This window comes from Eptatretus burgeri, chromosome 3 (assembly GCF_056783735.1).
Source record: "Eptatretus burgeri isolate ZD-2024b chromosome 3, Ebu_testis_v1, whole genome shotgun sequence".
NCBI lineage: Eukaryota > Metazoa > Chordata > Myxini > Myxiniformes > Myxinidae > Eptatretus > Eptatretus burgeri.
The window spans coordinates 27,681,274-27,697,369 of record NC_140963.1 but is presented as its reverse complement, the minus strand read 5'-3'; the positions used below and the strand labels follow the sequence as shown (position 1 = coordinate 27,697,369).

General features: G+C 43.2%; 2 protein-coding genes and 1 long non-coding RNA gene across 10 annotated transcripts in view; 2 read left to right on the top strand and 1 right to left on the bottom strand.

Annotated features, from left to right (window-relative positions):
• The window catches only part of WDR48 (WD repeat domain 48), an 82,600-nt gene extending 80,683 nt beyond the window's left edge, over nucleotides 1-1,917 (top strand). For all 5 annotated transcript variants that reach the window (XM_085872762.1, XM_085872761.1, XM_085872759.1 and 2 more), the window contains one exon: nucleotides 1,224-1,917. In XM_085872762.1, coding sequence (XP_085728888.1) covers nucleotides 1,224-1,319 — 96 coding nt within the window. In that variant the 3' untranslated portion in view covers nucleotides 1,320-1,917. The remainder of the gene's footprint in view (nucleotides 1-1,223) is intronic.
• The window catches only part of LOC147029598 (uncharacterized), a 108,114-nt gene extending 99,988 nt beyond the window's left edge, over nucleotides 1-8,126 (bottom strand). Inside the window, exon 1 of the long non-coding RNA XR_015055962.1 lies at nucleotides 7,567-8,126. This is a non-coding gene — a long non-coding RNA (uncharacterized LOC147029598). The remainder of the gene's footprint in view (nucleotides 1-7,566) is intronic.
• Nucleotides 8,127-8,725: 599 nt separating this feature from the next.
• Nucleotides 8,726-16,096, top strand: part of TTC21B (tetratricopeptide repeat domain 21B) — a 183,855-nt gene continuing 176,484 nt past the window's right edge. The window contains exons 1-5 of one of the 4 annotated variants that reach the window (XM_085872748.1): nucleotides 8,726-8,881; nucleotides 11,478-11,607; nucleotides 12,825-12,935; nucleotides 13,030-13,196; nucleotides 15,296-15,418. In XM_085872748.1, coding sequence (XP_085728874.1) covers nucleotides 8,852-8,881; nucleotides 11,478-11,607; nucleotides 12,825-12,935; nucleotides 13,030-13,196; nucleotides 15,296-15,418 — 561 coding nt within the window. In that variant the 5' untranslated portion in view covers nucleotides 8,726-8,851. Of the gene's footprint in view, nucleotides 8,882-8,982; nucleotides 9,201-11,477; nucleotides 11,608-12,824; nucleotides 12,936-13,029; nucleotides 13,197-15,295; nucleotides 15,419-16,096 lie in introns of those variants that run through there. The other 3 variants (XM_085872747.1, XM_085872749.1, XM_085872751.1) reach the window with 3 other exon arrangements.

Here is a 16,096-nt window from a genome sequence, read left to right as displayed (position 1 = left end):
TGCCTTTTTGTAGGACTGTAGACCAGCTACATGTCACAAACTGTTTTTGCCCAGCCTATTTCTTAAGCTGTACTCGAATAACCCCACGCACACGAAGCAAAAAGCAGGGTTAAGCAATTGGTGCAATCTGTCTGTCTGTCTGTCTGTCTACAATCATCAGTTTAGGATTGAGGAACAACTTGATTTCAATTGAATGCCTTACATTGAACATGAATCGGAAAACGAACATGGATGGAGTTGAGCAATACTTTGGCTCTGAATTTGTCCCGATTGTGCATGTGCAGAAAGGAGTGAGATAATTTGTAGCTCATCAGGAATTGGAATTCCAGATAAGGTATTGTCGGCGTGTTCTGTCCGTCAGTCTCCTATTTTGACTTATCCGGCTGAAATTTGGCAACTCGGCTCTTATCTCTTCTGACTGGTAACGGGGATTGCAAAGCTCATTCTCATCATGTGACTAAGTCTGTCAAAATTGCGGACTTAGTAAATTCTTTCAAAAATCTTCTTCTCCTGACCCACCAGTCAGAACACCACCAAATTTGGGTTGCAACATTAGGCCAGGGCCCAGATAAACTACAGGTTTAGTGGTCCTATTTCTTTCTTTTTTTTTCTACTGCCTTTGTGGCAGTTAAACAAAATTGAAAATCATTTCAAACGGGAAACTTAGTGTTTTTAAAGACGTCCTCAGGGACACAAATAACAGGCAAGAATAACTAATGTAACGTGTTAAACAAGGTGGTGTGGTGGTGAACTTCGAGAAGCTGCATCATTGGTGGTGAACTTCCAAAAAAAATAATTCTACAACCATTAAATCTTTATTTTATTTCAATTGAATTATATACTTGAACACGACTCAACACAAATTGCCTCTTGGCACTTTCAAAAACCTTCTGTTTAGCAGTACTTGGACAAAATATCACAGCATTTTACATCATCACGACCAATCAAATTCGCCACTCACAGACCCTGCACATGTCGTTGTTTCTCAAGACTGCATGAGGTGTTTATGAACTCTCTAGTTTTATGTGTGTATATATGTATATATATATATATATATATATATATATATATATATATATATATATATATATATATATATATATATATATATATATATATATATGATATTATTGGCATTTGTAGAGATGCTGAATATAGTATTGATAATCACATTGGAAATGTGGAATCTGATAGCATGTTGTCCTTTTGTTAACCCATTTCAGGTGCTCGACCCCAACATGGACTTGAGGACGGTCAAGCACTTCATTTGGAAGAGTGGAGGAGACCTCACACTTCATTATCGGCAAAAATTTCTGTAGTTGTCTCCTGGCATATGTAGAACCTTCACCATCTTTGCCAAAGTGTGCTTTTGCAGTTGCCACCCTCCAAATCGCTCATTTCTCTTATCCCTTGCTTCCCCATGAATACCTTGAAGTTGCCATTCACTAAATGGACACAAAGCGTTACTATTTCAATCGAAACTGGCCTGGTGCGCGAGCAAGAATATGTAGCTATCATCACTTGTATCTTTCAAGGCATATTTGGTCATTACTGATGTTAATTTATTCGTGCTAAATGGATTCAGAATTTATGCAAAAATCCACAGATCTTGGAAGGGATGTGAAACATATAAAGCACTCGCCAACTTTGTTGCCAAAGGCAGGATCCCAACATTGTTTTGATGACTGGCCTGCTGTGGGCACTTTAGATGTTGTAATAATAACTCGCTGCTTTTTTGTGCAAAGGCATTCCAAGTACATTGTATATAATTTATCAGCCAAAAGAGGGAAGATGGGAACATGTACATTACTAAAAGTAACTTTGTATAATTTGTAATAATAATATCGGTTTCACAATGGATTTGAGTGCAATTTTTGCTTTAGCTGTACTATAATTTGCAATAAAAGCATGCAGGTATCTTTGTGACCGAGTCATCACCAGGGTATTTTCATATTCATTGGTTTGTTTGTTTGTTTCTGCAAGATCTAAGGCTCATGGAACTGCCCTCAAGCACACGTGCAGATGAAGATACCAGACAACACAGGGCTTCACTTTTTAACTGTAGGCACCACAGCTATTGACCCTGTGCGGAATTAACTTCCTGGAGCATTCTGGGTGTTGGAAACACCATCTAGTGGTGTCCATTTTCTCTCCATGGTCAGCAGTGCACTTCGCAGATTAAACGCTGCGATCCCCCGCCCCCCACCCCATTTTGAGGATAGGGCATGGATAATCCCAAATGGATGCTAATCTATGGGGTTTATCCATGCTCTATCCTTAAATGTGGAGTCTCAAGTGAGGAAACATCATGTACTTTTTTTCTTTTTTTAAATCTTTGGTTTGACCCGGAAAGTGTTCTCACATTGTACTATGAAACAAAACTTTTTGAACTATGCAATATGAAGTCTTATTTATTGGGAGCTATGTATGGACTTGGATGGAAGACGTCGTGGAAGTTAGAGGGGTGTGTTCTGAGGGCCAGAAGGGTAGCTTAATTACAATCGTACCTATTTCTCAGCTGTTTGGTCCTGGATTTGTTCCTTGGTGGAGTCGAGTCTGACTAAAGTTAATTTCTGGTGAACTGATGGCAAGAGGCACTGCATTTCCTTCATCCTTTGTACAGCAGTGTAAAGTTGTTTGTTGTATTTGCGTTTCGTTTGCAAAAGTATTTTCAGTGGATTAAAAAATATATAGATATACAATCTCTCACCATACAGTGCATTTGAGCAATTGGATCAAAAGTGATGAGTGTCTTTTTTTTTTTCTTTGATCCAATATGGTGCCATACCAGTGACTGCTGATATCACTTTTATCAAACTATATTTCCCAGGGGTAGTTGATCAATTAGTTAAAGTTTTGCATTGATTGGTCAGCAGTTTCAACAATTGCAGAGAAATTTTCATCCTGACCAGATTAAGCATTACACTTGTCAAAATGAAGGCACCGATGACATCATCATTACTATATCTTATTCCCCATGGGGAGTACATTACAATGAGCCATGTTTCAATTTTTTCCATACTTGTACGTGCCCGTAAAAAAAAAAAAAAAAAAAATATTCAAACCGCAAGCAAGAAACAACAACCACACAGGCCATTCTTCGCTCTCGCGTGCCCGTACGTGCGTGGCCCGGAAGTTCGCATATTATTCGCAGTTACGATTATTCGCAATTTAGTTTTAATACCCAAATATTCAATTAGCGCCAACGTATATTGCCTTTTCGCAATGTCATTGCAAGGAAAAACAAGAAGAGAAGAGAGAAAAAAAAAATTACCTCCTGGTTCGGAGCACACCAGCTCACTCTGATGTTACCGAAATTTATGCACCGTCTAATATGAAAACGATCATAACTTGGGGCATTGTGTTTATCTATAAATGCGCATAAGAAATCGAGAAATTATTAGAATACACGAAGTCATCACTCTCCGGAAGTCCGTACGTTGTAACCCGGAATGGGGAATGCGACTGAGCTTCCCTTCCCCATCGGCCACGCCCACGCAACAACGTGTCTTGTCATTGGTTTGGTAAATAAATGGCCATAACTTGGGAACCACTTGTCTGATTAATATCAAACCTTGCAAAGGCACATCCTCAGGTCCCCAGCAATATACCTGGCAAGTTTCAATTATATCGGACCAGTGGTTGTCGAAAAACAGCGGTCACAGATACACACACACACACACACACACACACACATTGCTGGAATTATAGATAGATAGTGGTTTCGGAGATCGAAGGGCAAAGTATTTTGGATTTTCCAAGATGGCGTCTGTACCATGTGACCTATGACGTCATTATCATAACAAATTCTTACAGGAGGTGGCACACCAATAGTCAAAATTTCGTGTCAATTGGACCAACGATTGCAAAGAAAAAAATGTTTTCATTACTTATCGAATCAAGCGTTGTACTTGTCGGATTATGACGTTATAATGAAGACTGTGATTACATCATGATGAACACATCTTATTCCCCATGGGGAGTACTTCACAATGATCCATGTGTAATTTTTTTTCCATGGAGCGGTTTCGGAGACATTGAGGTGCAAAGTTTTTTTGGGTTTTTCCAAGATGGCGCCTGTACCATGTGACTGTTGACGTCATAATTGTGACAAAATTTCTGCAGGAGTTGCACCTACTTGGAAAATTTCGAGTCAATCAGATTAACAGTTGCTGTGAAAATATTTTTTGTAAATGCAGACACACACGTACGGCACACGTACGCGACCGATCGCTTCACCCCGCTTTTCGCTTCATGAGCGCAGGGTAATAAAGAAAACAAACCTGGGTTACGTGCATGAAGCAGAACATACCTACTGCTTTTAATTCAAAACACCCCAGTGGACTGGAAAATGCGGAGACAGGAATACAAGACTGCAAAGGGTGGGGATTTGTAATACCCTTTCATACCGAAAGCGGTGCTAAACAATACACATTTACATCGAGAACTTGCTTCCCTCCCCACCCTGTACTTTCCCCTCTGAAGACCATCGGATCGGCAAAGATAAAACCACACATATGCACTAATCTGGGTCATGCTGATCCCATGAAGCAAGTCAGGATTCAATTGGCCCGGAACTGTTGGACTAGTAGCATGACAAATTCACAAACAAACACCGGTCCGTGAATTTCATCAGTAAGGATACAAGCAGGGTACCCATCACTGATGGGTTTGTAGATATCTCACCTGAAATGAGCAATTTTTTTGAGTGTTTACTGGGAGAAAATGGGAATTCAGTGTAAATACTCAGCAGATATCGCAGTGGGTGGAGCTGGTAACCTTGACAACCTCATCACATTCCACCAACTAAGATTTCCAATTCATTGTTGTTATACCTCTGAAGTGCTGCTTGAGAGCGAGGGTGATATTATGGAAGCTTGGTGGGGAAATGGATTTAGGCAATTTTTGGGCCTACTGCCGAACAGATCACCGAAGTTCTTTCATTGCTCACCAACGACCAGGCAGCAATATCCCTCTCTGCATCGTTTCTTCAGCCCCAACCCACCTCCTCTCTCTATATTCCCCCATAGCTTTACTTTCATCAATTTCCATTCGGTATTTCTCACAGCATTTCATTCGGCAATTATCAGTAGTTTCAGTTTCACTTTTCAATATTAGTTTTGTTTTGGGATATCAGTTTCGATTCTTCATTGCAACTTGTGATGCGACGCGAATAGTGCACGAAACAGGTCGTCAAAATAATTTTCGGGGGAATTTTTTTTCCATATTCAAAGGGGTCTAGACCTGTACACCCTTTAGATACCCAAGACCTCTTCATACTGTTTAAACTGCCTATTTATGTACATCGTGGTCATAAATATTGTCCCAGAAAGTTTTGTCTTCATTAACGTTGGGAGGACAAAGCAGTAAGGTGACAAACAAATACGTTGATTTTATATAATACAACCAAATATTACCGTAAGCTTTGCTGACGGGAATACTAAAGGGGGGAGGGGGAGAGAACGAGAGGAGAGAAGGGGAGATTGAGGAGGTGGAGGGGAAAAGAGAGAGGGGATGGAGGGAGATTGAGGAAGGGAAGGCAGATGTGTGGTGGAGTGTTAATTACGATTCATTCTGTCTCATCAAAATGATTCTGCAACGAATAACAGTGAAGATGGAAACAAAATAATGTCTGAAATCATTTTTCGACGAGTCATACTATAAACACCACCCAGAGACAAACACCGCCAGGACACGTCTGGAGCCAAAACCCGCTGAACGTGTCCAGAGCTAAGCCATCTGGAGACAAACAGACACAGCCGAGACAGGTCCGGAGACAAACAGTGATGACACATCAGAGAGAGAGATGTGTGGGAGGGTGCTGCACTGCATCAGGAGAGGGGAGAGAGAGAGAGAGATATGGATGGGGGGGGGGGGGCGGGGAGGGGAGTTAGCAGAGAGAAAATGTTCTGCTTTATGAAAACACAAGTACACATACACACACCAGTAGTGCTTGGAGGCAATTTTTCGGGAATCGGCAGATTGGAGTCAGTGTGATTACTGAAAAGAGTACGTACTGTATTGGTCTTCAGGGGGTACCACCAGGGCTAGCCGGTCTGATGTCTGACCTGTGCTCAGAGTGCTGTGAGATGTGGTGATACCATCTCTGACTTATTTCCAGTTGTTACTGGAGTTCGTCGGGGTGTGTACTGGCCCCCACACTTTTCAGCACAAGTGTGGGTTGGGTTCTGGGGGTTGTGTCAAGGGTTGTACTTGTTATCGGTGGTCAAGAGGTCAAGCTGTGGTGCATCGTTTGGGAATGTCAAGATCTCTGACCTTCATTTCGCAAATGATGCAATCATCTTTGCAGAGACTTTTGATATCCTTTTGGGGGCTCTCGAGGTGCTGAATGAGGAATCGGAACCACTGGGATTACGGGTTTCCTGGGTCAAAAATAAGATCCAGGCTTTTCATGACATCCTGGATGCTGTTGTCTTGTCTGTACCTGTTTGTGATGGGGAGATTGAGGACATGGAGAGATTCACTTACCTTGGTGGTGATATTCATGGCTCTGCTGGCTGTGAGTCAGAGGTCAATAGACGTATGGGTCGGGCCTGGGGAGTCATGGATTCACTGGATCATGGGGTGTGGCGTTGCTGGTACCTATGAAGGAGGACGGAAGTCCGAGTCTTCAGGTCCTTGATGCTTCCAGTCTTGCTCTAGTGATGAGACTTCGACTCTGACCAGTGATCTGAGACGGCGACTTAATTCCTTTGTTACCGGGTCTCTTCGGAGAATCCTTGACTTTCGCTGGTCCGACTTTGTGTCCGATGAGTGGATTCTGAGAGAGAGACTCAAATGCGATTTGTTACCTGCATAGTCCATAAGCGTCAGCTGCAGCTGTATGGACATGTGGCTCGTTTTGCTGACGCTGATCCTGCTCACCAGATTCAGCGAGGGAGCCTCGTGAGTGGAGGAGGCCAATAGGCCGACCACGTGCCTCGTGGTTGCAGCAGGTTGATCAGCATCTCAAGGAGATAGGGATGAGCCAGGCATCTGCCTGGGTGATGGCCAGACGGAGGCCCCTGGAGTAGAGGCGGAAAGTGGACGCTCCGACGTGCTGCTCCAGCATATGCTCCCATTCCGGACCTGACCTGACCTGTTTACAGTCCAAAATCCTTGATGAGCTTTCACCCGAGTTTTGAGAGAATTTCAACAAAAAATTGTTTGAAACGACATTGCATTATCGACGTTTCAAGGACATGTGCAAAAACATTAATCTTTATAAACAGCTGCGTGTGACGGGTGGAAAAATATATGGCTCGGTAATTTCGAAAACATGTTAATATCCAAACAGTTCAGAAATTGGGTGTTATCAAATACATTTTGCTTTGAAACTCACAAAGAGAAACATATAACCTTTGTAAAGCATACCTGATAACCAGTTGATTTGGAAACAGTCATGAGAACAAAGGAAAACCTGATAGAACCTCCACAAGATGTGGGATGAAACTATGCCACCACAGCGCCCGGAACAGGTATGGCAAGTCCACACACACCCACAAAGAGTCTGTGCAGATTCAAATCTACCCACATGTACCATGTACGTGTGTGCTGTATACATACCTCTACTTTGTCGTAACTGCCGATTGGACATCTTGATCAGGACATGAACTGCACCGCTTTCGACTGCAGGGTGCTCCGCAAGTGCCTTAAGCACTCAAGCAAGCGCTCCAACTGAACGCCTGGCTTGGCAAGCGATTACGAATTGCCGTCGATGAACCCATGCACCCAGAAACGCACAAGCAATGTCTGAATTAGACCAATGAACACTATCTTAGCAGTCAAAACTGCTACTAGGATCAATTCTGGTGCTTAAATTTTGTAATTCGGCTTAGTTTAAGAGATTCTCAAGATTGTGGCATGCGCAGAAATGAAAGAAATCCACGAACGCCGGCATCTCCGGGCATTTATAAACATTCGATATTATGAGTGAGGGAAGTGGAAAAAAAAAAACTATCGTTAAGAAATTGTTGCGGCCTGTTCCAAGTCAAGGCATAGTTGAGCAGGCCAAAAAAACATGGCGGCTTCAGACCCCAGCGAGGTTACCTAGGAAACGCCTTAAGACCCAGAGAGAGCGAGGTGGCCGAGGATGTGCCTGATAAAGGAGAAAATTAAACAAGGCTGTTAATTATCTTCAAAAGAGGTGTTTTAATTAACCCAAACACCCAATTTTCACTGTTGCACTTCCTTGGAGTTCCTTTATGATGTGTGCAGTTTCAGGTTGCTCGGTTTTATAGTTTTGGACACACACGTATGAATGATATAATTTGAGTAGTGTCTGTTTGTTACACATCCTAATGATAATTTCAGGTGTTAACTGCAGGGGGATGGCTTTTGACATTGATCTCGACACTTGGCTATAAAATCCCGAAAAGTATAAAATAGTGTTGGTGATTATCAGTTACAAATTTTCAACAATTACGTTAAAAATACAGGGATATGAAAAGATAAATGTTGAACGGAAAAGACTCGGGCAAATTAACCATTAAAATAACAAAACAACGACACTCCTAAAATGGGGATCAGCTGTTCAGGCGGACCGGATATACTGTGCCTATTGACCCAAAAGCACCCTCGACTCGACAAATCGGTTTTTAAATTCATAAAAGAAACTGGACAAACAATATGAAGTCCCCCGTACTCGTTAGCTCCAGCCGAAGTGCTCAATATGTGGCATATCTAGAGCCTCCCGCTTCTGAAAACGTCATTACCACCAAGAGCAGAAGAGGAAGAAGAAGAATAGGAATAAGAAGAAGAAGAGAAGGATTAAGAATAAGAATAAGAAGAGGAAGAAGCAGAATATACTCATGAAGAGGAAGAAGCCCAAATTTACAGATCACGCTTCACCATGGAGACCGGTGCTTCAACGTGTGGCCTTGTGCGCAATAATTTATATTTAGGACTTCATATTCAATATTAACACTGTTTGTTCTTGTACTATTCATCCCGGAACTCCCTTTTAAGTTTTGTTGTGAATTCCTACTTTTTTTCCACAAGTTTGACACGATTTGTCGACCTTCTTTCTCATGAGGAAATTACCGTCTGGATATGAGAAATGGCCGATTTTGTTTCACCTTCGTTGGTTATTTTTGGTGTCACGTTTAACAATACCACAGTTATGATGTATTTTTTACTCTTGCCGCGGTTGTATTAATACCTCGTCCACAATTTAGTGAGCCACATCGTGTGTTTTAAAGGTAAAGGTACTATATGCCGATAACATGGACCTTGTGACGTTATTTTACTCATAATTACCTCAGCCATTGAAGGTGGATGGACCTGATGTTTTCACCAAACTGTTTCTCTGTGTCCGTCTGTGAGCAGGATATGTCAAACGGTTGTGGACGGATTCAGACGAGACTTGATAGTTGATGGACGGGTTCGATGTGTACCAAGGACGAATTGATTCGATTTTGGTGAAGATCCGAATCGCCATCGGGATGTTAGAATTATTTAATTTTTGAAGTGATTTTTACCGTTGAGAGCCTGACGTTGGTGGTGAGGGTGGTGCCTTGGGGTCCTTGGGTCTGAGTTCAAGCCCCGTTGGCTTGGCGGTTGGGATGGTGCCTTGGGATCCTCGAGTGCTGAGTTCAAGCCCCGATAGCTTTGTGGTTTGGGTGGTGCATTGGGATCCTAGGGTCCTGAGTTCAAGCCCCGTTGGCTTGGCGGTTGGGGTGGTGCCTTGGGATCCTCGAGTGCTGAGTTCAAGCCCCGATAGCTTTGTGGTTTGGGTGGTGCATTGGGATCCTAGGGTCCTGAGTTCAAGCCCCGTTGGCTTGGCGGTTGGGATGGTGCCTTGGGATCCTCGAGTGCTGAGTTCAAGCCCCGATAGCTTTGTGGTTTGGGTGGTGCATTGGGATCCTAGGGTCCTGAGTTCAAGCCCCGTTGGCTTGGCGGTTGGGGTGGTGCATTGGGATCCCAGGGTCCTGAGTTCAAGCCCTGTTGGCTTGGTGGTTGGGGTGGTGCATTGGGATCCTAGGGTCCTGAGTTCAAGCCCCGTTGGCTTGGCGGTTGGGGTGGTGCCTTGGGATCCTCGGGTCCTGAGTTCAAGCCCCATCAGATGCTGAAATAACACGAGGTGGGGTTGATTCAGCCAGTCATCCTTCTGAGGTCAGCAAAATCCGCACTAGTGTACGAGTAATTGGGGCACTGCATCAGTGGCAATGCTGCGTCCCTCACGAATGATGCAATCAGCAGCCCAAAAAGGCTGTACACCAAGGGAACCATTGATAGATGGGCCAAAAACGGTGCGTACAGGATATGTCAAAAAAGTTGTTGATGGATTATGATACAACTCGGTGGATGAGTAGGGTAGGAGACGAGAACTAGCTTATTCGATTTTGGAGGTCCAGATTCAGATCGAGCCGTTCAGTGGGATGCGAAACGTATACTGTTCAACCTGGTGCAGGTATGTGCTCCACCGAGTGCCTTTCTCGTTAGTCGGTACCACTCTCCATGAACAAATTAACTTATCGGCGAACCCAACACAACAAAGTTATTTTACTGGTATGGAAGGGCTGACAGAATAGCCTACGAGATAGAGGTGTATGCACTCGCCTCGAGCCTGGGTTTGAATCCTGACTCAGTGATGAGCTGTCATTCTGGTGTTTCACATGTGGCTTGATAGATGCATCAATGTGTCTACCAGCATTAGTTAGTGGATGTTAAATGCTCTCTTTTGTGAAGAGTAGGCAAGTTCTTGCCAACACCCTGAACAAATTACAAATTCCTGCCCAACTCGGTTCCAGCCGAACGTCAGGCCTGGGTGACCTGTTCGTTAGATACTTTGGCAAAGCTTTCGCCACGGTTGATTCCGCAAGACGGTGGGGAACTGTCGCTGTTAAGGAAGTGGATTAATCAAATGATATAATTTTAATGATGAAGTTATTTGACGCAGCCTTGGATTTAAAGAGAATGATGCATTTTCGAGTTATTCTTGCAGATGCTGACAATTGATCGACTTGTTTTTCATCGCGAGTCTTAACACGATGGAGCCATTTAACCGCATTGTAATCATGAAAACTAGAACACCACTCAACAATGTAGAGCGCTTGCCTCCACCAGGGCTGAACATTTTACTCCAGGCTGAACTTCACCAAAATCTCATCATTTCGTCCTCGTCACGCAACCAACTTATCCGCAAAGTTTTGTCCAAATCCTTGAACAACTTTTTGAGATATTGTATGAGACTGTATATCATTTTGAATCCTATCTCTCAATGGTGAAGAATCACTTAAATAATTCTAGTATCTGGATCTTCACCAAAATCGATTCAATTTTTCCTTGTCACACACCCAACTTGTCCACCAAGTTTCTCCAAATCCATCCATAACTTTTTGAGATATCATGCTCACAGACAGATGTACAGCCAGATAGAGGTGAAAACATAACCTTCGTCCACCTTAGGTGGTGGAGGTATTAATAATAATTTTATTTGCATTTATCAAATTTCTTTCTTTTGTCACTCCCTTCAGGAACTTATACACTATTATTGTCAAGAGCGCCTATTTCACCATGTCCAGAATGTCGCCAATGACGAAATCAAAAGGAATGGGTGTGAACCTGTGTTCGTGTTCTTCCGAGCCTTTGCCTTGTTGATGCAAGGTAAGCAATGATGGAGGCTAATAATGTGTGAATACGCAAATAGAGCAGAAATAGCATAAACAAGCAATTACCTCTTTTATTGCACCCCTTGCCCATCATCTTCTTGTTCATTTCCTCTTGACAAACTTGAATATATGATCGCTGCAGTGTTATTTGTACCAATCTTCCCCCAACCTTGATTTTGACTCGTGTCAACGGATACTTGCCTCTGTGAAAGTCAGTGTTCATCAGCGTTGGCACACAACATAATTCTAGCGTCGAAATTTTATCGAACAAAAGTTAATGAATGTATTGGACTGGCAAGATGGCCTGGACTCTGGAGCCCTGTTCTTTATTGCATGGCCCGCGGGCCACTGGTGGCCTAAAGTGTGGCCCCTGACGTGTGGCCGATAATGCACAATTGTGAAAATGCCCCATTGTAATCTGTCATAAATCCTATCAAATTGACCGAATGGTTTCAAATAAGTGTTCCAATGCAAAGCTAAGAGTAACATCACTACATTAGGATATGGTTGCAGCGTACAAACAATGATGCTTGCAGCCCAGTTAACCACAATGAAGAAGAGTGTGTGGAGGTGGGGCCTAATAGCAGCCATTATGTAGTCCTGCAGGCGGTGTGGTGGCTCTCACACTGATGTCTTATCGGCAAAAGTGGCCCCCCTCTAAACCAATCTGAAGATTACTGCTCTCGAAGTACGCACACTCGCCACTAAGCCGTCTGGATTGGGTTTGAATCTCGGCCCAGCTATAAACTGTCATCCTGGTGATTCACAGGCAGAGTGATTCATCAATGTATGTGCCGCCTTTTGGGTGGACATTAATCTGCTGGCATTAGTTGGTGGATGTTGAAGATCATTCATGAAGAGTAGGTGTGCTATCACTAGCACAATGAACAAACTCCAAATTCTTGCTGCAGGAAGGCAATGGCAAACCAACCAATATAACCCTTGCTGAGGAAGTTTCTTCAGTGGCACCGGCGCTCTGTGAAGAGTATGGTACATAAGAGATGGGGAGGGAGAGAACGAGTCTGTTGAGTGCCGTCGGAAGATCAGTTGCAGTTGACGTTTTGGCCATAAGCCCTTTGTCAGAGCAAAATACCAGTCAAAACTTTCGCTGCACTTCCTTTCCCATGATTGTCAGGACACACTTATCAACCGTTGGTGTATAAAATCCTTTCTTTCACAGATGTCACTCACCTGCACAATTTTTTTTCCTAGGTTCCATTAAGGAAGCAATCAGAAACCTCGAGAATATAAAAAATGACAAAGACTTGCATCTTTGCTATGTCATGGCTCTCATCTATGCACAGAAGAAAAATTCAGCTCCGAGTAAGTTTCAGCTTCGCAAAAGTTCAGCTCCAAGCAAAGTTGTACTTGTTGTGTGTACATCTTGCAAAATTGGATGCATGGATGTCTCCTTCAGATGTTTCTGCTGTTCAGGAGCTTGAAGTTCGGCTCAAGGAGGAGCGTAAGTTAGCAGGAGAATTTCCTTTGTACTATGCTGCTGTATTTTTGTGGCACATCGGACACCATGACAACGCAAGAGAGTACATTGATCGAATGATTAAGGTGTCTTGTAGATCCAGAAAGGTGAGCCTTCTTCATGTTGCTTCTGCCATGTTAATCCATGTTTCATAAATTGCTGTTCTCAAACAGTGATTTACAGGGGTGTGGCATGTGAAGGACATGATGTTTGTGAAAACACAAAAAGCTTACTTGTAAGACAACTTAAGCAAGGATTAAACTTTCCAGGCACCAATGATGATGTGCGTTTTAAATTCATAAACTGGATTTTCTCGTTTTGGAAGGAATAGCAAAAATATTGTAACAAAGGACGAGGGTCGCTTATTTGAGCTCATTTCTAGTTAAGCATGAGTCACATTTGCTCTACGGCCAGGATACTGCGGCCGTACCCCCCCCGAATTGACAGAAACGTGCGGCGGCCACAGAGTTTCTGAGGTGGCCTCAGCGTGGCCCTACGCCATATGGCAATCTTTTACAGGCTGTAGGGGTCTCCGTGGAATTAAAGCGCGGAGTTATTACTTTTTTCATTTCTAGGTTGGCCGTAGCAATTCGACAAGCCATAGCCATGACGTAGATGTGTTCCACGTCGACCGTACGTAGGGCGTACGGTGGGCTTGCGTTATTCGTGCGGCTGCCGTAGGCTCTTATCGATGAAAAATGAATTTTGCCAATCCCCAAAAAAATTACGACGGCCGCACTATTTCCACGTTCGCCTTAGGGCCCCCTGCGGTCGCCTTGCGGGCACCTTGAGGCTACCTTGCGTCTGCCTTGAAAATTGTATGGCCGCCGCAGGGACGCCCTAAGGTCACCGTGCGACATCAAATCAAAGACCGTACGGCACCCCCACGTTTTCGGTCTCCACAATTTCTAAATACCCCGTGCGGCTACCCAAAAAATAAAAACATATGTGACTGCTTCATTGTGTGATTGTGGAAATACTGCAGCCGCCCTATAATTGCTAGTGGCCGTATATTTTTTAGACCCTACGACTGCCGAGCCAAATGTGACTGAAGCATTAATGTTTTGAGTTTATTTTGTTTTTTGAGAAAAATGTTTTTTTTTAAGGAAATTGCTGAGAAGATGCTTGTTTTTTTTTTTTTGAAAACAGTCAAGACTCATGGAGTAGCTCGAATAGAGAAGGGACCAGGATATAATGGAACAAAAAGCACTGGAAATTGGGGAGTATGGTGGGGGGAGGTGGGGGACGTACAGGGACAAAATATGAGACCTGGAGGAAGAAATTGCAATGGGAAGAATGAGAGCAAGGGAAGGCGGAGGAGGACATGGGGTGATCAAGTTGGAAACAAGGGTAAACTCTCAATTAGAGAAGTGGAAGGCTAAACTGGGGAAGAAGCAAAATGGAACAACAACAATTAAAAAAACATAAGAGGAGAGTGAGAGAGCTGGGGTAAACCCACGAATCTGGAAGCACGGAAAGAGGTGGGCTTGGGGAGGATTAATGAGGGTATAAAAGATCATGGGTATGCATAGGAGAAGGAAGAATGACATCAGACAGACTGAAGAAGTTTGTTCTACAGGCAGTAAAAAAGAGTAACAAAAGAGAGCACATGAGCAGTGAGCCTGGATTTTGAGAGTTTCATGGCAAGTGGGTTACTGACAGACTGTGTGCACCCTGCACACACCTGGGGGATGAGGGATGCAGAGCATGGAATGTGCAGAGGGTAGGGTGCAAGACCTAAAAGGAGGTGGTAGAAGCCAAAGGGGTCACCAACCTCTCTAATGTGGGAGTCACAGGTCCAGAAATGCAGCTTTATCATGGGAGATTCCAATTATTTTGATGGCATTGGCCACCATTGGAGCCTCCACAGGAAAGGCTTGAGGCAGGACTGCCAGCCCAAAGGGCAGAGCACTACTCCATCAAGTTGCTGATGAAGTTATCCAATATTGGGCAAGGATATTTTGGTTAACTAAGCTTTTTCAGTAGCATAAATAATACAGATAATGTATTATTTTGCCCATTATTTCCTCAGGCCTGGTTTTATCCAGGTATTTTAAAAGGGATAAATTGCTTTCCATGAATCACATTTAACACAATTGATGAATATTGGTTTTATGCACACTCATTTGCGTTTCACCCTACCATCATTATTACGTGCCCCTTTGCACACTTTGTGCTGACCTTGTCTTTTTCTTTTCTTTTTTAGGGCATGGTTTTGAAGAGTTGGATTGATTTGACAGCTGGAAGGGAGGCCCTTTACAAGAGAGCTCTAAAACATCTGGATGAAAGTTTACAAGATGAGAAAGATGTTTTTGCTTTGATGGGAAGGGTATGTTTCATTTAAGATATAATTTATGTTTTTAGTAGTTCCATGCTTCATTTGCTCCATTTTGTTTCCACTTTGGAAATGTACCTTTCAACACAACCTGATGAGAATTAAAAGGCCACAAAGTGGAGATTTATCCTTGCTGCTACTTTTTTCATGGCTTTATTATTACCTCTGCACACGAAGGTGAAGAAGGTTATGTTTTCACCCCTTTCTGTCTGTTTGTTTGTGTGCAGGATATCTCAAAAAGTTGTGGACGGATCCTGATTAAATTTTGTGGACAGGTTGGGTGTGTGACAAGGGCAAACTGATTAGATTTTGGTGAAGATACGAATCCAGCTGCTAGAATTTTTAAAGTGATTCTTCACCATTGAGAGATGGTGCTAAGCCGATATATAGCACGGTATCTCAAAAGGTTGTGGATGGATTTGGATGAAACTCGGTGGACAGGTTGGGTGTGTGGCAAGGACGAATTGATTCGATTTAGGTGAAGATCCAAATCTGGATACGAGATTTATTTAATTTTTGTAGTGATTCTTCACAATTGAGAGATGGGGCCAAAAATGACATTGTACTGTATAGCATGATATTTCAAAAATGTATTGGGCCCGATATGTTCTCGTGGATCAGGCATTACGTGGAGGAGGTATGCGCTCTACCGAGTGCCCTTCTTGTTTAGGA